The sequence below is a fragment of the Schistocerca cancellata genome, chromosome 4, assembly GCF_023864275.1.
Source record: "Schistocerca cancellata isolate TAMUIC-IGC-003103 chromosome 4, iqSchCanc2.1, whole genome shotgun sequence".
Lineage (NCBI taxonomy): Eukaryota > Metazoa > Arthropoda > Insecta > Orthoptera > Acrididae > Schistocerca > Schistocerca cancellata.
Genome location: NC_064629.1, coordinates 526,233,780 through 526,254,343, shown reverse-complemented (window position 1 = coordinate 526,254,343; position 20,564 = coordinate 526,233,780). Strand labels below are relative to the sequence as shown.

General features: G+C 40.2%; 1 protein-coding gene across 2 annotated transcripts in view; it reads left to right on the top strand.

Annotated features, from left to right (window-relative positions):
• Positions 1 to 1,591: 1,591 nt before the first annotated feature.
• Positions 1,592 to 20,564, top strand: part of LOC126183739 (inactive hydroxysteroid dehydrogenase-like protein 1) — a 99,653-nt gene continuing 80,680 nt past the window's right edge. The window contains exon 1 of one of the 2 annotated variants that reach the window (XM_049925945.1): positions 1,592 to 1,883. In XM_049925945.1, the coding sequence (XP_049781902.1) occupies positions 1,676 to 1,883 (208 nt within the window). In that variant the 5' untranslated portion in view covers positions 1,592 to 1,675. Of the gene's footprint in view, positions 1,884 to 14,174; positions 14,254 to 20,564 lie in introns of those variants that run through there. The other variant, XM_049925946.1, reaches the window with a different exon arrangement.

The window sequence follows — 20,564 nt, the reverse complement described above, 5'->3', positions numbered from 1 at the left end:
GGAGGGACGAATGGAGACGTGTCGTCTTCAGCGATGAGAGTCGCTTCTGCCTTGGTGCCAATGATGGTCGTATGCGTGTTTGGCGCCGTGCAGGTGAGCGCCACAATCAGGACTGCATACGACCGAGGCACACAGGGCCAACACCCGGCATCATGGTGTGGGGAGCGATCTCCTACACTGGCTGTACACCACTGGTGATCGTCGAGGGGACACTGAATAGTGCACGGTACATCCAAACCGTCATCGAACCCATCGTTCTACCATTCCTAGACCGGCAAGGGAACTTGCTGTTCCAACAGGACAATGCACGTCTGCATGTATCCCGTGCCACCCAACGTGATCTAGAAGGTGTAAGTCAACTACCCTGGCCAGCAAGATCTTCGGATCTGTCTCCCATTGAGCATGTTTGGGACTGGATGAAGCGTCGTCTCACGCGGTCTGCACGTCCAGCACGAACGCTGGTCCAACTGAGGCGCCAGGTGGAAATGGCATGGCAAGCCGTTCCACAGGACTACATCCAGCATCTCTACGATCGTCTCCATGGGAGAATAGCAGCCTGCATTGCTGCGAAAGGTGGATATACACTGTACTAGTGCCGACATTGTGCATGCTCTGTTGCCTGTGTCTATGTGCCTGTGGTTCTGTCAGTGTGATCATGTGATGTATCTGACCCCAGGAATGTGTCAATAAAGTTTCCCCTTCCTGGGACAATGAATTCACGGTGTTCTTATTTCAATTTCCAGGAGTGTATAATATGAGAAGAGGGGAAGCTGAGTTTCACATGAGCAATGCTTTCTAAACCCATGCTGATTCGTGGGCATAAGCTTCTTGGTCTCAAGAAAGTTTATGATATTCTAACTGAGAAGATATTCAAGGATTCTGCAGCAAAAGAAGTAATTTTTCATTTCCGTTCTTTTGCATTTCTTATATACTGGAGTCACCTGCGCTTTTTTTCCAGTCGTTGGGACTTTCTGGTGGGTGAGAGATTCACGATAAATGCAAGCTAGCTAAGGGGCAAATACTGTAGAGCACTCTTTGTAAATTGTAAATATCTTTTAATTTTCAAAGTTGTGTCTTTTATATAAAAAGCTGCAGGTGTAAACTGTGGTCGCAAAGATTCTGTTGCAAATTATAAACATTTTTAACTAGACTGATTGTAGTACTTTCATATGGAGTGTATGATGATATATGCACATTTGTGTCTTTTTTGCAAAAAAGATGATGATGTAAACTATGATCACACGATGTGGTAAGAATGGTAAACATCGTATTGCTTTTTTGTGTTCTTATGAAGAATATCCATGCACGTTTTTTTATGTTTATCCAGTATGAATATATTAGGTCATGTTGTTTCGTCTCATTTTCTGATCAAGCTGACTTACGTCACATCAGTTTCTATGTGTCAATAAAACAATACAGCCCAGTAAAATAAAGATTCAGGATCATGTTTCCGTCGTACTAGTCTTTTTTTAAGACAGCTCTCCACAAATTATTGGTCAACTGACCACATCCTTTTCAGGTGTCCCGTGTTCCCATTAAAACCAAAGATATTACAAAATTTTTGCGAAAAGCGTAGTAGTATCTGTGATGATTGTGTTTAGATAGCGTGTTGATTAATGAGCGATGGTTGTTGTGATAAACTAAGACTGACGGTAGATAGTAATTGTAGAGAAGTATGGATATTGATTCAGCTCGGGTGTTAATTGATATGATTTCAAAAGATATGGGCCTGTACAGCGATATAGTGAATGTTGTAGGCGCTCTTTACATAGGAAAGATTGCGCTTTCCTTATTAGTAAAAACAGTGAAATATTGCCGACTGTATATAAAATATAGTGTAAATGGAACGAGGAGTTTGGTGAAACAGTACGGGGAATGGGCAGGTATCTACCGCTTTGTCTCATTCTGATTCGTGTAAAAATTGATTTTAAGCTGTCGATGTGTAATGCTTGTTTGATGTGCGAAATTCGTTTGAAAGTGTTTGCCCGTGCATATTCAGTAATTCATGCAGGTAATAACGCTAGGAGTAAGTGTGAACCTCGTGTGGAATTGTTTATGAATAGCAATGAAAAGAGTATTGCGACGAAGAATTCACAATCTTACTTTCCTTGGCAGAGAGAGGATACGAAATTCGCTAAACCTTATTTTATGTATTGTGTGGTTTAGTAGTTAATGCTAATTTCGTTGATGTGTAACTGGTTTAGTTTAACAGCCGGTAATATCGCGAATGAAATAACAGGTTGAATTTGATCACAAGAAATTTTTCATGACGTTATGCACAATGTTAACTGTACACCGAAGCATGGGTGTGTAAATTTCCACAGCTGTTATGTTTTTGTACAATGGGTGTGAACTCAAATTGTGGTTGGTGTAATTTATTCCCTCTTGGCGGTCATAGAATATTTATGTATTTAATGTGTTTCATAAATATTGATTTGTAACTTTAAAACACCTTGCAAATCAATATGTAAATAAAACAATAAACCAGGCCTCTTCACCTCCAGGGTTGTAGTTTACTTTACAGTACTTCCAGAGATATTTTGGGCAAATAATATGTTCAATGTAAGGCATGTAATCCAGAAGAAAAATAATACTTAAATTACATAAAGGAATTTTTATTTTCAACAGATGTTATATGGGTTATTAAAAATATGAATGATTTAAATATTAAGTAGTTAACTTTTATTAATATAAATTAATTTGCCAAGTTTCTGGAAGTTACGTATGTGGAATTTTTGTGTAAAGGTCCATCATATGTCAGGGGTGCTGTAAAGCTAATTTACACCTTGGTTCTGTTCTCTGTCTTGAAACTGCACATTGTGTATTCCCTTCCTCCAACCTTCCCTGTTAATGGCTACTGTCTCAGTAATTAGCAATGAAGCTATGCGATGATTATGGGCTACAGGAAAATGATATACTGTACCATACATTAAGTATTTGACATGCTTGTCAGTTTTCTCTTACATTTTTAAACCAACAGCTATAGTGTTATGTTACATGTAAGTGGTATTAGTCGCTTTTTTATGAATGATCTGTATGCAACATGTGAATTTATACCACATCTACACCTTTACTGCGCGTGGTACAGTATATGGCAGGGCAAGGTAGCAAATGTAGTTTACCTATTCGTATACTAAAAATTGTCAGTAATGCATAGTTGCTTTACAAACAGTACATAATTACTCTTTGCTGCATTTATGTTTGTGTGATTATCACAAAGTCATATGATAGTGTCCCCTGTCCTTACTTAAAATGTGGCATCATATTGGCTCTTACCTGTTGATGCATTTTTTGTTGTAAATAACTGAAGCTGAGTCACTCATAGAAAATGCTGTTTAGAGTTACTTGTTACAAATGTTACTTGTTACAAATGGGCTCTTATTTCATGATCGCATATACACCTATTTGTGACATACCTATTGGTTTTTTTTTTTTTTTTTTTCTTGATGTGCACAACAGATTGATAAATGAATTTACTTGGCCCATTAAGAATACCCTTTTTTTTAAATATTTCTTTACAATGAGGCTGACTACTATTTTTAGATATTATTCTAATGGGCTTTTTGTGCTGATTGTTTTGTTGCTTTGACCCCTAGAAGACAGCCGTTTAAGTACTTAGAGATAGTATGTAACAGCAAGGCAGTGACTGCTACCCACTGATGATAGGAAGCCAAGGGCATAACATGTTGATGACATACTCTTTGCCAGTATGTTCATAAAACATTGTGTTTGCACACAGTCTAAAGATTTAAGGAGTAAAGGTAATAACTGACCAACAGTTAAGGCACTGGGTTGTCGATACACTTGATCAACACTAAGAATATTGCTGGTTCTTGGACAAATCCTTCTTCAGATATATATTGTACACATACTCCTGCATGTCTACATTGACTGGCCTGACTGTACATTGTTCGTGAAGACATTAGTAAGATCTTTAGTATACTGGAACAGAACAACTTAACCACATTCTTCACCAGCACTGAGACTACTTATCATCATGAGGAACATCTGACCCACAATCTCTTCCAGCACTTTCAATGTGATATGCCACTGCCTGTTCAATCTATATAAAACAATAGTCCATTCTTACTGCACACCTACTCCCAACCCCTTACCACATGGGACACACCCCAGTGCTAGACTCAGGTGCGAGATCTGTGCGATACTTCCTCCAGCACATACTACTCCAATCATGTCGGAGGGCTATCCTAACCTATCGAAGGTAGGATTGCATTTGAAAACAGTCGTATCATGTACAAGCACAGCTGTAATTTCTCCAGAGTGTATTATATGGATGTGACTGCCAGCCAGCAGTCCACCAGGAAGAATGGCCTCTGCCAAACTTTGCCCAAGAGTGGAGTTAAGTACCCAGTGGCAGAACATGCTGCTTGGCACAGCATGCTCGATTTTAATGGCTGTTTCACAACTCTAAATCCTTCACCCCTACAATAGCTTTCATAGAAGTACTGTTATGGTGTTTGCATATTTTCCATTACATGCTGATGTAGGTAATGGTTGCCCTGGTGAGTGATAGGAAGTGAAAATGAAAAATCACTAATTGGACGCGGGTAGCCAATCACATTATAGTTAATAATTTTGTATGCTTTGTAAATTAAGTTAGCTGGTATTTTGTTTCAGTCTCAGCAATTGAAGATGTGTATATCCCTAACCACACCCTTGAAAAATACCATATATTATAAAAACAGGCAGTTATCTGTGTCAACAAAGACTATAAATGTCTATTAGGTCCCACCCTAATCACAGTCTCGGAAATCGTGACATATTCAGAAAAATCATGGCTAGACTGAACGATTCTCATTTGCTACTGTATATTAACACTCAATTGGCTATGACTAACATCACCGAATTACAAATGGCAGTGTGCAACTAATGAGTCATGGACACAGGTAGTGCACTTTGATTGATTGATTGCTTTTGACAGTGAAGCTAAGACAGCTTTGGTCTAACCCACCACTGCCTGCACCGAAGCCGAGTTTATTGTGCGGTATTGCTCCCTGTATATCTACTAAAGCCAACCACTGCTCTTAAATAGTGAAAGGCGTTCCTTTACCAGTTTTTTGTTAGACACAATTTCTTCCGGTTTACTTGTCCCTAAGATTCTGTATCTTTTGCTCTCCAATGCCATGCATTCGAAGATTAGGTGTGATGCAGTTTCTTCACCCTCATCACAGATCCTACATTTAGAGTCTTCTTCCGTTATACACATTGTGTGTAGGTGTTTTTTGAAATTCCCATGGCCAGTCATCAGTCCAGTCATGAGTTTGATCTCTTTCCTGCTCAATCCCAGAATTACAGAGATTCTTTTAAAACATGGCTTTGGCTTCATTACCTTACCATGTTTGTGTTTATAGGCCTTGGTCCAGTACTCTATGTGCTGTTTCCTGAGCCAGTTCCATAGTTGTAATATGATCATAGCCTTGGTGATTGTCAGGACAAGTTCTGGGCCAATAAATGGAGTCGTTGCCCCCCTCCTGGCCAATCTGTTGGCTTGTTCATTGCGACAGATCCTCGAGTGGCCGGGGACCCACACTAGGTTTACCCTATTGCTTCCCTATAGCTCCACCAGAGCCCTGTGGCATTCTGCAACAATCTTAGATCTTATTGCAGGAGCTGCGAGTGATTTCAGGGCTGCCTGGCTGTCTGAATAGATGTGGATGCTATGGTCATTGTAGCACCTACACATATTCTCTTCCACACATGCCCTGATTGCAGTAATTTCAGCTTGGAATATAGAGACCAGTTTTCTTAGAGAGATGATGCCCTCCAGTCTTGGCTTAACCCCGTACACTCCTGCCCCAACACCTTGGTCTGATTTCGACCCATTGGTGAACCAAACAATGTCCCCTGTATGGTGTCGAACTGTTTTTCCCCACTGCTTCCTGCTTCCAATCATTATATTGTAAGGGTTGTTGAAGCAGTTGGGAGCTGTTATATACTCAGCAGGCATTTCCGCAGCCATTCCTATGTTTAACTCACTCACTATGTTAGTATGTGATTCTGGATATCCCGATGATATCCAGTTTTTGCCAGTGTTAAGTGTGTATGCCCCAGCTGCTGCCTCCACCTTGATCCAAAGGTGTAGTGGAGGCATGTCCAGCATGGCTTCCATCCCAGCGATTGGTGTGCTGCTAATTCTGCCTATTATGGTTAAGCAAGCCAGTCTCTGCACCTTACCAAGTTCCTTAGCTGCAACCCGCTGTTCGACCTCCTTCCAGCACACTGCGGCCCTGTAGGAAATCGTAGGTCTAACCACTTTGGTGTATATCCAGTGCATACCTCTGGGGCTTAGGCCCGAGATTTTACCACAAGCCCTTCTGGTATTCAGTAGAGTACTTTTCGCCTTGCAGCAGATACTCTTAATGTGAGGAGTTCACGTTAGTTTCTCATCTAATGTTACTCCTAGATATTTCACTATCCCCTTCACAGATAGAGTTTCATTGAAGAGCTTTAGATTCCACCTTGAGTGTTGGATATGCCTCTTTGTAAATGGCACAATAACAGTCTTCTTAGGATTAACCCTCAGATCCTGTTTAAAGCGCCAATTTTGCACAGTGCCCAATCCTCCTTGTGCCATATTTCTTACTGTGTCAATATATTTGCCAAGTATTACTATGATACCGAGGTCATCTGTGTATCCTTGGCAGAAACATTGTCTGGAATTTAGTTCCTCAATGAGTTCGTTCACCACTACATTCCACAATAATGGGGACAGAACTCCTTGTGGGCAGCCTCTAGTGGTGTTAGTTACCATCTTTTCATTCAGCATGGTAACCTCTACCTTCCTTCCACTAAGCATGGCCCTGGTCCACCAACATATAGTGGTCTGTAGGTCATGCACCTCTGCTGCCCTTACCATGGAATCAAAGGTCATGTTATTGAAAGCCCACTCAATATTCAGGAAGATGTAGAGGGATATTTTTTGAAAGTGAAGTGCTTTTCCACCCTCCCAACAAGTTGGTGGAGAGCTGTCTCGTGATTTACCTGGTTGATATGCATGTTGGTTTGAATGTAGAGAGGCCCTAATTAGCCTCCTCTCCCCAATGTATCCATTAACCAGCTTTTCCAATGTTTTGAGAATGGAGGAAGACAGACTGATTGGTCTCATATCCTTAGCCTTGGTATGATGAATTCTCCCTGGCTTTGGAATGAAGACAAACCTTCACTGCCCTCCAAGCATTGGGAATGAATCCTACTGCTAGGCTAACCCTGAATAACCCGAATAGGACTCTTATGAGATACTCTCCTGCCTGTTGTAGGAGAGCTGTAAAATTTCCACCTGGGCCATGTGACTTGAACAGTTGGAATGTTCCCACCACCCATTGGATTTTTTTAAAGTCCACACACTCCTTGGCCGATTCCCAGTCCTCTCTTCAAGTGCCTGTGAACAATTGTCTCTCTGGGATCACATTCTGGTCTGTATTGTCCTGCAGAGTGTATTGAGGAAAATGAGTTTTGAGGAGCAGTTCCAGCATCTCATGTGCTGTCTTTGTATATTCCCCATCCTCCTTCCTCAACATACCTCCTGGATTGATTAGTACTCTAGTGAGGATTCTGTGACCTTGGGCTTGAGCAGCCGTGCTATCCACTTCCTCACAAAATGCCTTCCAGGATGTCTTCTTTGCTTGTCCGATTGCAAGGTTGTAGTTGACAAGGGCGTCATGATATTTACCCATTGTCCTTTACATATTGCAATGTTAAACAGTCTTTGTACCTGTTTTCTTTGAATTTCCAAGTTATTATTCCACCAAGGCACACTCCTATTTGTGCACTTCTTGGTGACTGTGCAGTTGTGCACTTGAGTCGTAGCTTCTCTGAATATCTTGGGTACAGTTAACTGTGAGCGCAATAGTGATAGTTAATGGAACGAACCATTTTTTAGTATATGCAGAAGTATGTTATCTGCCATTTCTTATTTGATGCCAGTCCAGCCACATTTATGTGTGATTTTTTTTATGGTTTCGAAGCCCTCTCTCCTCCCCATAGTTCTGTAGTAACTAACCTGAGGATACTGCATTGCATTAAGTGGATATACTAGTGGTGTACCACATTGATCACAGAGTTCATATGTCTGAAGATGAAGTTGTTGATCTTCGAAATCAATAGCAAGTGAACGAAAAACAATAACCATACACAGTTGCGTAGAGAATTCTCTGTATTCTGCAAAATAAAACAAACCTGATAGCGTCCTGGCCACATTGTTTATTGTAGTTTCAGTGGCAGTGGAACAGTATCTCAAAAGCAACATAGTCATATTAAATGTGAACATGAGATGTCTCTTAGACTAAGACCTTTTATTCTCCTCACTTGGCTCACTATGTTAGAATATATTTTTTTATTGTATACACTACTGGCCATTAAAATTGCTACACCAAGAAGAAATGCAGATGATAAACGGGTATTCATTGGACAAATATATTATACTAGAACTGACATGCGATTACATTTTCACGCAATTTGGGTGCATAGATCCTGAGAAATCAGTACCCAGAACAACCACCTATGGCCGTAATAATGGCCTGGATTCACCTGGGCATTGAGTCAAATAGAGCTTGGATGGCGTGTAAAGGTACAGCTGCCCATGTAGCTTCGACACGATACCACAGTTCATCAAGAGTAGTGACTGGCGTATTGTGACGAGCCAGTTGCTCGGCCACCATTGACCAGATGTTTTCAATTGGTGAGAGATCTGGAGAATGTGCTGGCCAGGGCAGCAGTCGAAAATTTTCTGTATCCAGAAAGGCCTGTACAGGACCTGCAACATGTGGTCGTGCATTAACCTGCTGAAATGTAGGGTTTCGCAGGGATCGAATGAAGGGTAGAACTACGGGTCGTAAAACATCTGAAATGTAACGTCCACTGTTTAAAGTGCCGTCAATGCAAACAAGAGGTGACCGAGACGTGTAACCAATGGCACCCCACACCATCACGCCGGGTGGTACGTCAGTATGGTGATGACAGATACATGCTTCCAATGTGTGTTCACCGCGATGTCGCCAAACACGAATGCGATAATCATGGTGTTGTAAACAGAACCTGGATTCATCCGAAAAAATGACGTTTTGCCATTAGTGCACCCAGGTTCATTGTTGAGTACACCATCGCAGGCGCTCCTGTCTGTGATGCAGCGTCAAGAGTAACTGCACCCATGGTCTCCGAGCTGATAGTCCATGCTGCTGCAAATGTCGTCGAACTGTTCGTGCAGATGGTTGTTATCTTGCAAACGTCCCCACCTGTTGACTCAGGGATCGAGACGTGGCTACACAATCCGTTCCAGCCATGCGGATAAGATGCCTGTCATCTCGACTGCTAGTGATACGAGGCTGTTGGGATCCAGCACGGCGTTCCGTATTACCCTCCTGAACCCACCAATTCCATATTGTGCTAACAGTCATTGGATCTCGACCAACGCGAGCAGCAATGTCACGATACGATAAACAGCAATCGCGATAGGCTACAATCCGACCTTTATCAAAGTCGGAAACATGATGGTACGCATTTCTCCTCCTTATACGAGGCATTACATCAACGTTTCACCAGGCGATGCCGGTCACCTGCTGTTTGTGTATGGGAAATCGGTTGGAAACGTTCCTGATTTCAGCACATTGTATGTGTCACCGCCGTCGCCAACCTTGTGTGAATGCTCTGAAAACCTAATCATTTGCATATCATAGCATATTCTTCCTGTCAGTTAAATTTCGCGTCTGTAGCACGTCATCTTCGTGTTGTAGCAATTTTAATGGCCAGTAGTGTATATATCGCTGGACTGACTGCCCAGTAATATGACGATGACTGTGTCTGCCAGTCTGTTCTGAATATGAAACCATTGAAGTGTGAAGAGAAGAGTCATTTATTATTTTATTTGTAAGACTTTATCTGTTTGTAGATCTCTTGGGTAGTAAATTGTAAGTGAATTACATGTAATCATAATTGTGACATTTCCACATATAGGTGAGCTCATCCGCGTAATATGCAATAAATGAATAGTATTGGCCGTATGAATCACAGTCGAGCACAATATGGGTAAAATGAGATATCAGTACATTTTATTGTGGCCAGATCAGTGGAATCAGGCATGTGGGGACACTGTGTCCCTGATGATGTGCAAGCATATGTTTTACGTTTTTGATAGATTACTATGTAAAGAGTTGACTATGAGGGAATTGATTTGACTAAAGCTGTCACAGTAAACAACTTATATATATGACAAAGGCTGATATTTACCATCTTGGGCTGTAAGACCGTATAGGCAGGATTTGCAGCAGATTGCTCACCATTTCAGTTGTGTGAAACAATTTTTTAGAGCAGCATCATCTGCCAAAATCGAATTTGTACCTTTGTGAACACTGTCACAATTACAGGACTATTTATGTTGGGTTAAGGTCATCTGGACGGATATTGGTATGTACTATTCTCACTAAAATAGTACGTGGATTTTTTATCACAGTTCTGCTGAGGCCAGGAAGGTTACTCTTATTTTTTAATTTTATTTTATTTTTGCCACCTGTGCTATATTTGGACCTCAGTCGGTTGTTGAATCATTCTCACGTTTCTGCCTCACTACCCATCACTACTCACGTGTTGCTATTACTGTGCAAGAGGTAGTCAGGTCTTGTGCATTTCAATGATAAGATCATGTTGTACATTATAAGCATATTTCTCCACAAAATAACAGTTTAAATGTGGTTGGTGATTAATTCATGCATTATATCTGTTTTTGAGATTTCACTGGCAGGCATTTATATTTTGCACTTAATTGTTTCCAGTCTATTTTGTATCAACTAATAATTGCTACCAAGCTCTGACATCACCACTCACTCTTTCACTTACTGAAAATGAATTCACACATTTTAGGTGTAGGGCTGGACATTAGAATCACAGCATAAGGAAGGGTAGCAAGTACTGAGGTTTTATTTACTGTGTGTATACCCTATAGTAGAGTACACTATTAAATCTGTAGGTGATTTTTTTTTTGTGAAGTTTCGTACACATAGCTGCCGTTCAAGCAGGAACAGTGGCTCTGACACAGATGGGTATAGAACTGAACTGAACTTGGGTAACAACTGTGGTTACGTCATTCCCTGAAGATTCAAATCTGTGCTGAAGTTCATCAATCATAGGAGCTGGTGAGTGGTGGTTTGCCAGTCTTCCAGCAGCCCATGACCAAATGCTTTTAATGGGTGAGAGATCTCCAGAACATGCTGATCAGGACAAAAGTTAAACACCCTCTGTATTGAGGGAGATAAGAGAAGAACAGGCAGCACAGTGTGCGTTATTTTGCAGAAAGATATGGTACCACTCCTGTGTACAGTGTTGTTGCTGGGTGCACAACGATCAGCACACCTCTCTCTGTTTCTGCATCAATGGTTACCGTTGAGGCTGTCTGTGGTGCTCCTACTGATGTTACACTGTTCGTGTGGATACTTGTCTTGCTGCGAGGAAGCCCATTTCCAGAGCCAAGGTCTGTACGAGCCTGCATGGCCAAGTGATCAATGTGTCTGTCCTCTCAGGTGCTAGTCACACGTGGCAGTTGAGATCCTGCATTATGTTAAATGTGGCCCTACAAAACTCATTGGTTCCATATTTGCATGACATTTGTGGGATCCCAAACAATGTGAGCAGCATTATTGAGAAACATTAAATCACAGTCGTGATAGCCCACGATTGTGCCACTGTCAAAATCTGATATTTGCTGTTAGACCTTTCTCTTTCTTATATGAGGTGTAACACAATCTCACGAACAAACAACACTCAGATAAGATGTATGAATGAGAAGTCTGCTGCATAATCTTTTCTTATGTACAGAATCTAGATGGTTTTACTCCTACCTGTATTGAGTGGTTGTGCTGAAATGATAATCATTTGAATGTCACCTTCAGGACATGGCAATTTATTTCTGTTAATGCATTTGTGTGTTGGAGTTTCAAATCTGTTCAGAGGTAAATGTCATTTGGGAACAACTGTAGTGTTTTAATCATCATCGGTCACTTCGTCATCCACAAGGAAGCTATTCCATTTAATCCTGTTTTTAGTAATAATAGTGCTCTGGCATATGCCACAGCAAGACACCTTGTTACTCTGTTGAGTTGTACTTCACATTAATAACTCTGTAGTTGATTCGTGGGATTGTATTTAAATGACTGATGGTTTTGCTGTGGTCTCTCTAGTCACTCGCATTCCTTTGATTTGTTACAGTTACCTCATTGGTTGCACAATTAATTAAAATTTTCCATATTATTGAAGGATACAAGATTCATCACAAGACAGAAATTGAGATGGTAAAACCTCGGCTATATCGTGCCCTACAGCAATAGTAGATTACACAGCTGTAAGGGGAGTAGACTATTTCTACCAGTGGAGAGAAAGATATGGTACTGCAGTAGGTCACTCAAACGGTAGCTTGGTAAAAAACTTTCTGTAGCCAAGTTCTCATAAATTCTTATCTATTTTCAACAACTGGTTTCAGCAGACTTTGCTGTCATCCTGTGGTCTTCAGAAATTTTTGTTACAAAATGAGTTCATTGTGAATTAGAACCTCATGCCATGTTGCCATAGTAGTGGATAAAGTGTAGGACTTAATGCAAAGGTTTGTCAGAAATAAAACATTACAATTAAAAAGCACCTCATGCGCGTGGCCATGCCTGAATATGTAGCACTCACTGATGATTGTTAACTCTTAAAAATCACAATGTACAGTAAACTGCACATTTGCACATTGTTTATGTTTTCTTGACGTATTCCATTCATTGATGATCCACCTTAGACAAAGTATTTAGTCTAAGGTGGATCATCAATGAATGGAATATGTCAAGCAAACATGAACAGATGTGCACATGTGCAGTTTACTGTACCTTGTGATTTTTAAGACTTAACAATCACCTCTGTATGCTTGTCCGCCGCTCGTGGTCTCGCGGTAGCGTTCTCGCTTCCCGAGCACGGGGTCCCGGGTTCGATTCCCGGCGGGGTCAGGGATTTTCACCTGCCTCGAGATGACTGGGTGTTTGTGTTGTCCTCATCATTTCATCATCATCCCGGAAAGTGGCGAAATTGGACTGAGCAAAGATTGGGTAATTGTACGGGCGCTGATAACCACGCAGTTGAGCGCCCCACAAACCAAACATCATCATCACCTCTGTATGCCCATCTTTTTAGCAATGATTGTGGGACTCGGCTGTTTGATAGAGGATGTCAAATTAAACACTTTTCAGCCATCAACTTGATGGTTGAAGTAGTCACTGTAGCAAATATCTACTAATACCAGTATTGCTGGCCCCTGTTTCATTCACAAGCAAGGTAGATTATTCCTACATGTTGGTCAGGGGCCTGAAGATGGCATAGTAAAATGCTGAAACTGGTTGCCTAATAACGTAAGGTTGAACATTGACAGCTGAAAGGTGTTAAATTTGACATCCTCTTTAACAATCATCTGTCAGCACTGCATATACACACATGACCATGTCCACAAGGTGCTTTTGTGAATGTTTTATTTATGACCAACCTTTGTAAAATGTGCTACACATTATCTACCACTATGGGAATGTGGCATGTGGTTGTAACTTAACAATGAACAAGTTTTGTAACAAAAATTTTTGAAGACCAGAATATGACAACAAAATCTGTCAAAACCTATTGTTGAAAATAAAGAATAATGTATGCAATCTTGGCTATAGAACACTTTTTATCATGTAAAACAGATTGCTCCTTCTAACTTCTCAACATGAGAAAATCAGTCACATGATAGCATTGTCACTTTTATTTTGTTTTTGACATTGCAGTAGTTAGCAGTTTCATCATGTGGAACTGCAGTTATGAAGGAAAATGTGTCCAACATTCTTTTCACCTTGCTCTTGTATGGCAGCTTTCAACTGGGAGAAATATAGAGAGAAGGGTAAAGCGAGCATTCATCACAGAAATACAAACCAGGAGTTTGTGGAGTTGTCCATTTCATATCAAATCAAGGGAAGAAAAATAAGAATACAGCACTGAATAAAATATATAAATTTAAAAGTCTAGACACAAATATGAACACAAGGCACAAATAGAAATGCTGTACACACACTTACTGTAAGACAAGACCATTAAACGAATTGAAAATTATTTTATTAATAAATATGTGCATAAATCTGTATACTGCAGATAAAAAAAGCTGCTCAGAGTAGCCGCGCAGTTAGAGGCACCATGTCACAGATTGCACGGCCCCTCACGCCAGAGGTTCGAGTCCTTCCTCAGGCATGGGTGTGTGTTTGGTGTTTTTAGCATAAGTTAGTTTAAGTGGTGTGTAAGTCTAAGGACCGATGACGTCAGCTGTTTGGTCCCTTAGGAATTCACCCACATTTGAACAGGAAAAATATTACTTAAAACAGGAGGCACACAATGTACAACTGAAACAATTAAATCATATCTTACACATTAAGTACCAAACAGCTAGCTTATTGGGTCCAAACAATTGATACTTTCAATGCTAGATTGCAGCATCACGCAGATGTGGAACTTCGATATCCCTGTGAACTCTGGGAAATAAATTTGTTTGTGGGACACACATGTCCCACTGGTCATGAAATGATCAGTTAAGATTAGATTTATTGAATAAACATCCATATTTTGGCATATATTAACTTCCATTTACTTTTTATTCAGTGGCTAGTTCTGTGGACAGACAGGTGGAGTTGAAATGGGGAGCACTTTGGTACCTATTGTTGCCAATCTGTTTATGAAAGATCTTGAGAAACAAGGTATGGGGTTGGTGGAATTGTAACCTGCATGTTTTGTAGATATACAAATCTACCTCTGTATGGAATATAACAGCGTTTTAGAATATCTGAATTCAATCCACTTGAATATTCCCTTTACTGAGGAGGTGGAAAATGATGGCTGCTTTCTCTTCCTTGATGTGTTGCCCAGGAGGAATGTTGATGGTACATTGGGACATGACATTCATAAGGAGCCAACACACACTGATTATTATCTTCAGGCTGATAGTTGTCATCATCCAGCTCAGTGTGAAGGGTGCTTTATACCTTGGGTCATGAGGCCCACATCATCTCAGACCCTGAAAGTTTGTTAGCTGAACTAGCCCACCTAGAAATTACCTTTCACCATGGTGGTTATACTAAAAGAGAAATAAGAGACAGAAATGACTATCAATCAACTGTGAATTGGATGAGTGATAAAAATAACAAGGTGGCACTAAGTCTGACGCGCTTTTACCTTACGCGCATATCATTTCCAGCAAGATCAGTCATATACTGCTGAAACATTGTGTAAAGTGTGTTTTTTGACCACCATCTAAGATTAGGGGCCTTTAGGGTCTGTAAATGATCCCGATTTGCCTAAGGTGGTTGTCTGCCATATCCCATGCAGTTGTGGCATGTCATACATTGGTCAGAGCGTGGAGGAGTGGTGTATACAGTGTAAGTTTCACACACACTTACAGTAGCCTAGCAAATCTGCTATTCCAAAACATTGCCTTGTTACCTGACATTTTATGGAATATGACAACACAGATATTCTGATGAGTACTTCCAGCTTTTAGGATAGTTTTGTTCAGGAAGAAGGTGCGATTAAATTAACAAGAGACCATATAAATAGAGATGGTGGTTTTAGTTTAATTTCTGCCTGCAATCCTCTGTGCCTGGTCAAACAACAAAGAGACAGAGTTAATGCTACTTGTTCACACATTGATGATTACTATTCACTACTGTTAACCTAAGACGTTGATCATTTGTGGTTGTGTGGTGTGTTAACTTTTTACTGTCTGTGTATGCTGTATTATGGTCCTTTCATAGCTCCACTTACTGAGGGTGCTCTCTGGTCACATTTGTACCTCGAAAATGGTGGAGTGTTCACTTGTTGAAATATTGATGGTTGTCATAGATGTTACCTGGCTATTGTCTCGTAAGTTGTGGGAATAGGTGCCTCTATGCCTCAGAATATGTACACATCATTTTATGATATACTCACAGTATATAAGTGCCTACAACAAGTATCATCCTGAAATCTGACATTTAGTGTATCATTATTTGATATTTTAAGATTCACTTAGAGAGAACTATTATTACTCTTAATCACCCATCTTCTTTCTAAGCAGTCTGGTAGTTCTTAAATAGATAAAGAAGCAAGAAATCTCTGATTCTGAAAAGAACAAGGCATTCCATTTGATCGAATATGTTTAAAACTACATGTAATTTTAATTTGTGGGAAATGGTAGGAAACAACATATTGTCAAGATTGTTTCACTGCTTTTGTCCAGATCCCAAAAGTTCTGCAAATCTTGAGATGGTTCTAGATTTTATTTTTGCTAGATCATTCGACTTACTGTATTATTTTATGTTGGTATATAAATCGAGATTTTTCAATATAATCTATTAGGGTGATGGAATAACTCTAGATTCACTAATGTCATAGTCATTTACTGTATAAGACTCAAGTGGCATTGGACCAGTCAGTCTTACACCATGAGGCACTGGTGACATGGTTGATTGTGTTAGCACCCATTTCTGGGACACAGGGAGGCATTCCAGCCCCAGTTTGAATCTATCCAGTAGATTATTAGGTGAATATCAGGCCGGTTCCCACATCCTGCGTGAGATACATGCTACACAAAAATTTAGAAAACCTTCTCACAACTGTGTACAGAATTCACTCTAGATGAAGATGGCTGGGGTACACGGATTGGATGACCTTATATGTTTAGCCTTCTGAAAGCCATAATCATCAGCAGCAACAAGATCTGAGCCACAAGATATGCAACAAATGCAATGGATGTGGTGTTTGATGTGATCTCTTGATTGTTAATATTATTGTTTGCTTTTGTGTTTTCAAGTTACGTTGTTGCTAAGGTAAGGAAAAATATCAAAAGGTTTATGGGTTTGCAAGGATCGTTGAACTGAATATCACTTTATATTCACTATGTGCCAATTAAAATAAACTGAAGCACTCTTATAAAATTCATTACGCATGTAAGAGCAGGTGGGTATTCAGAGACAGAAGCTTTGCCGTAATGTGCCAAGTTGTACAACCACCACAGACTCTATAATGATATCTCTCTCCCTATTGCTTATCTATTTCTGTGAACCCAGAGTAAAAATAGAATACAAACAACAGCTGCACACCCACATGAACATCATTCTGTTTCCCAAATACATATTTTGAAGGGAATTCCTGAATTTTTAAAATACTCCAGTTGATATAAGGAATATGACTGATGGCAAATATTTATACAGTGTATTAGAATTTACTCACCAGCTTTTTAAGTTACATTTGCACATTTTCTCTATCACTGGTTTACGTGTATTTAATGGTAGAATTATATTTAGGGAGTGGAGATTTGAACAAAACAAAAGCATTCATCTTTTCTGTTGAATTATTCACTTGCTTTTGCTATCATTCAAGTAAAAGTTGTCATTGGCGCTTGGAATAGGAATAGGTTATGGAGGAGACAGTGAAGAAGCCTAAAGACCTTGTAAATCACTAGTGGCTGAATTATATGAGTTCATCACTAAGCCTTTTCACAGTTGTTATTGACTTAAACACATGACAACAATGGTGAAAAATCAACTCCCAAACAATTCAATCATCATTGAAAAGAAAGACTTGTGTGTGTGTGTGTGGGGGGGGGGGGGGGGGGATATTGGAAATATAGGAAAAGTAGGATGAATATTTCAGATAATGCTACAGTATTTTATTTTACATATGGAGTAACTATTCTCCAACACAAACAATTGACACGAAGGAAACCAACAGGCTCCTCATTACCACCTCCCACGCATTTGGCTAAGGGAAAAAAGAGAGACAAAGGCCTCTCTGACAAATTGATTCCACATGGAATAAATGCAGAGCACATGTGGATGAACTGAAACTCTGCACAAGAAATAACCCCCCTTCCCCCTTTGTACTTCTGTTTACAAGACAGATTTTGATGCTGCTACAACTTGTGTGCTATGTATGCTCCACCAAACTGATGTCTTTGTTGGGAAACAGGCCTAAGGGGTAGCCATTGATGTGGATATAATAATAATAATAATAATAGAAATGAACATCAGCACTAGTTGTATATGTGAACAACATACATTACAATTATCCTGCTTGCAAGAAAAATACAAACAGTAGCTGTAGTACTGCACATTTCAATAATGGTAGTAACTTGTTTCCTTCATTTAGTACCACTCAGACAGGCTGTTTTTTCTTCGTTTTTTGAAAAAGCTTCCATTGATTATATTCTGCAGCTTTCTCCACACCACCTATATGTAGGAGGGTGGAACACACAATGTATGGGGATTCTGTGTCCACCAGACACTTTTTTTTCCCACTGACACTTGTTTTACTCCCCTACACTGACAGACATAGCACAATGAAAAGTGGTTGAATGACATCTGTCCACTTGATCATCTGGATCTACCTTCCACACAAACCAGTTGCAAAGAGGACGCTACAGAGATAGTTTCTCATTAGAGCGGTTTAAGAATTAGCTGTCCAATTAACTTGTTTGACCATCAAGGCAGCTTTTGGAACTGGAAAGATTGCATCACACACTTGATCCAATCCTGTCCCAAAAATCTCCAGTTCAGCTTAATATGCAACCTGTCTGGAAGCATATCAGCAACTCTTACTTCACAGTCTGGGGCAGACACACACTATGAAATTTCAGATGTTGATTATATGTAGAGAACTGTGCAAAATTTTAGGTTGTGTGGTTGCGAGTAAAAAGGACAATCAGAGAGAGAGAGAGAGAGAGAGAGAGAGAGAGAGAGAGAGAGAGAGAGAGAGACCATGGCAAGTGTTTAGAGAGTTGATATATAATACTACTTCCTCAGTTTTCATAGTAGGAAGACTGATTGTAGTTATGGAACTTTTGCAGTAATGGTTTTATTCAGACAGCAATTATCTCTGAACAACACTCCAAGGCATCACTTGGACAATGTTGGAGTGTTTTTAGCACTTCATCAGCACTGGATGTTAAAGAAGATGGATCATTTGAAATCATGTTATAGTAATGATAAGGAGTTGGACCGGTGGTCTTGGAGTAGTGTCTTTGATTCATAATCAAAAAGTGTTCGGTCCCGGGTACGAATCCCGCCGCTGCTTAAATTTTGATTAATAATCAGCATTGGCGGCTGAAGACTTCCAGCATAAGAAGTCACCCTCACTCTGCCAACATCTTGTCAAAGAGTGCGTAGGAGCAGGCGGAGGTTCAGGGTACTCTCTTGTCCTACAGTGGGAAACTGCCCCTGAAGGCAGAAGACTAAACAAAGATCAACGGCACAAGGATGCAGAAGGCAATGGAAACCACTGCATTAAAGACACATAACTTGTATCCACAGGACATGTGGCCTGTAATTGAAGAAGTGTCATGATGATCTCTCCTTTAGCAAAAGATTCCGGAATAGTTCCCCATTCGGATCTCCAGGAGGGGACTGCCAAGGGGTAGGTTACCATGAGAAAAAGATTGAATAATCAACAAAATAATAACATTCTATGAGTCGGGGCATGGAATATCAGGAGCTTGAACGTGTTAGGGAAACTAGAAAATCTGAAATGGAAATGCAAAGGCTCAATCTAGATTTAGTATAGGGGTCAATGAAGTGTAGTGTAAAGAAGACAAGGATTTCTGGTCAGATGAGTGTAGGGTAATATAAACAGCAGCAGAAAATGGTATAAAGGGAGTAGGATTCATTATGAATAGGAAGGTAGGGCAGAGAGTGTGTTACTGTGTATAGTTCAGTGATAGGGTTATTCTTATCAGAGTCGACAGCAAACCAACCCTGACAATGATAGTTCAGGCATACATGTCGATGTCACAAGCTGAAGATGAAGAGACAGAGAAAGTGTATGAGGATATGGAAAGGGTAATACAGTATGTAAAGGAGCTGAAAATCTAATAGTCATGGGGGACTGGAATGCAGTTGTAGGGGAAGGAGTAAAACAAAAGGTTACAGGAGAATATGGGCTTGGGACAAGGAATGAGAGAGGCGAAAGATTAATTGAGTCCTGCAATAAACTTCAGCTAGTTATAGTGAATACTCTGTTCAGGAATCACAAGAGGAGGAGGTATACTCGGAAAAGGCCAGGTGATACAGGAAGATTTCAGTTAGATATCATCATGGTCAGACAGAGATTCCGAAATCAGGTACTGGATTGTAAGGTATACCCAGGAGCAGATATAGACTCAGATCAGAACATAGTCGTGATGAAGAGTAGTCTGAAGTTTAAGAAATTAGTCAGGAGGAATCAATACGCAAAGAAGTGGGATATGGAAGTACTAAGGAATGACGAAATATGCTTAAAGTTCTCTAAGGCTATAGATACAGCAGTAAGGAATAGCTCAGTAGGCAGTACAGTTGAACAGAAATGCACATCGCTAAAAAGGGTGATAACAGAAGTTGAGAGGGAAAACATAGGTACAAAGAAGGTAACTGCGAAGAAACCATGGGTAACAGAAGAAATACTTCAATTGATTGATGAAAGGAGGAAGTACAAAAATGTTCTGGGAGACTCAGGAATACAGAATTACAAGTCGCTGAGGAATGAAATAAACAGGAAGTGCAGGG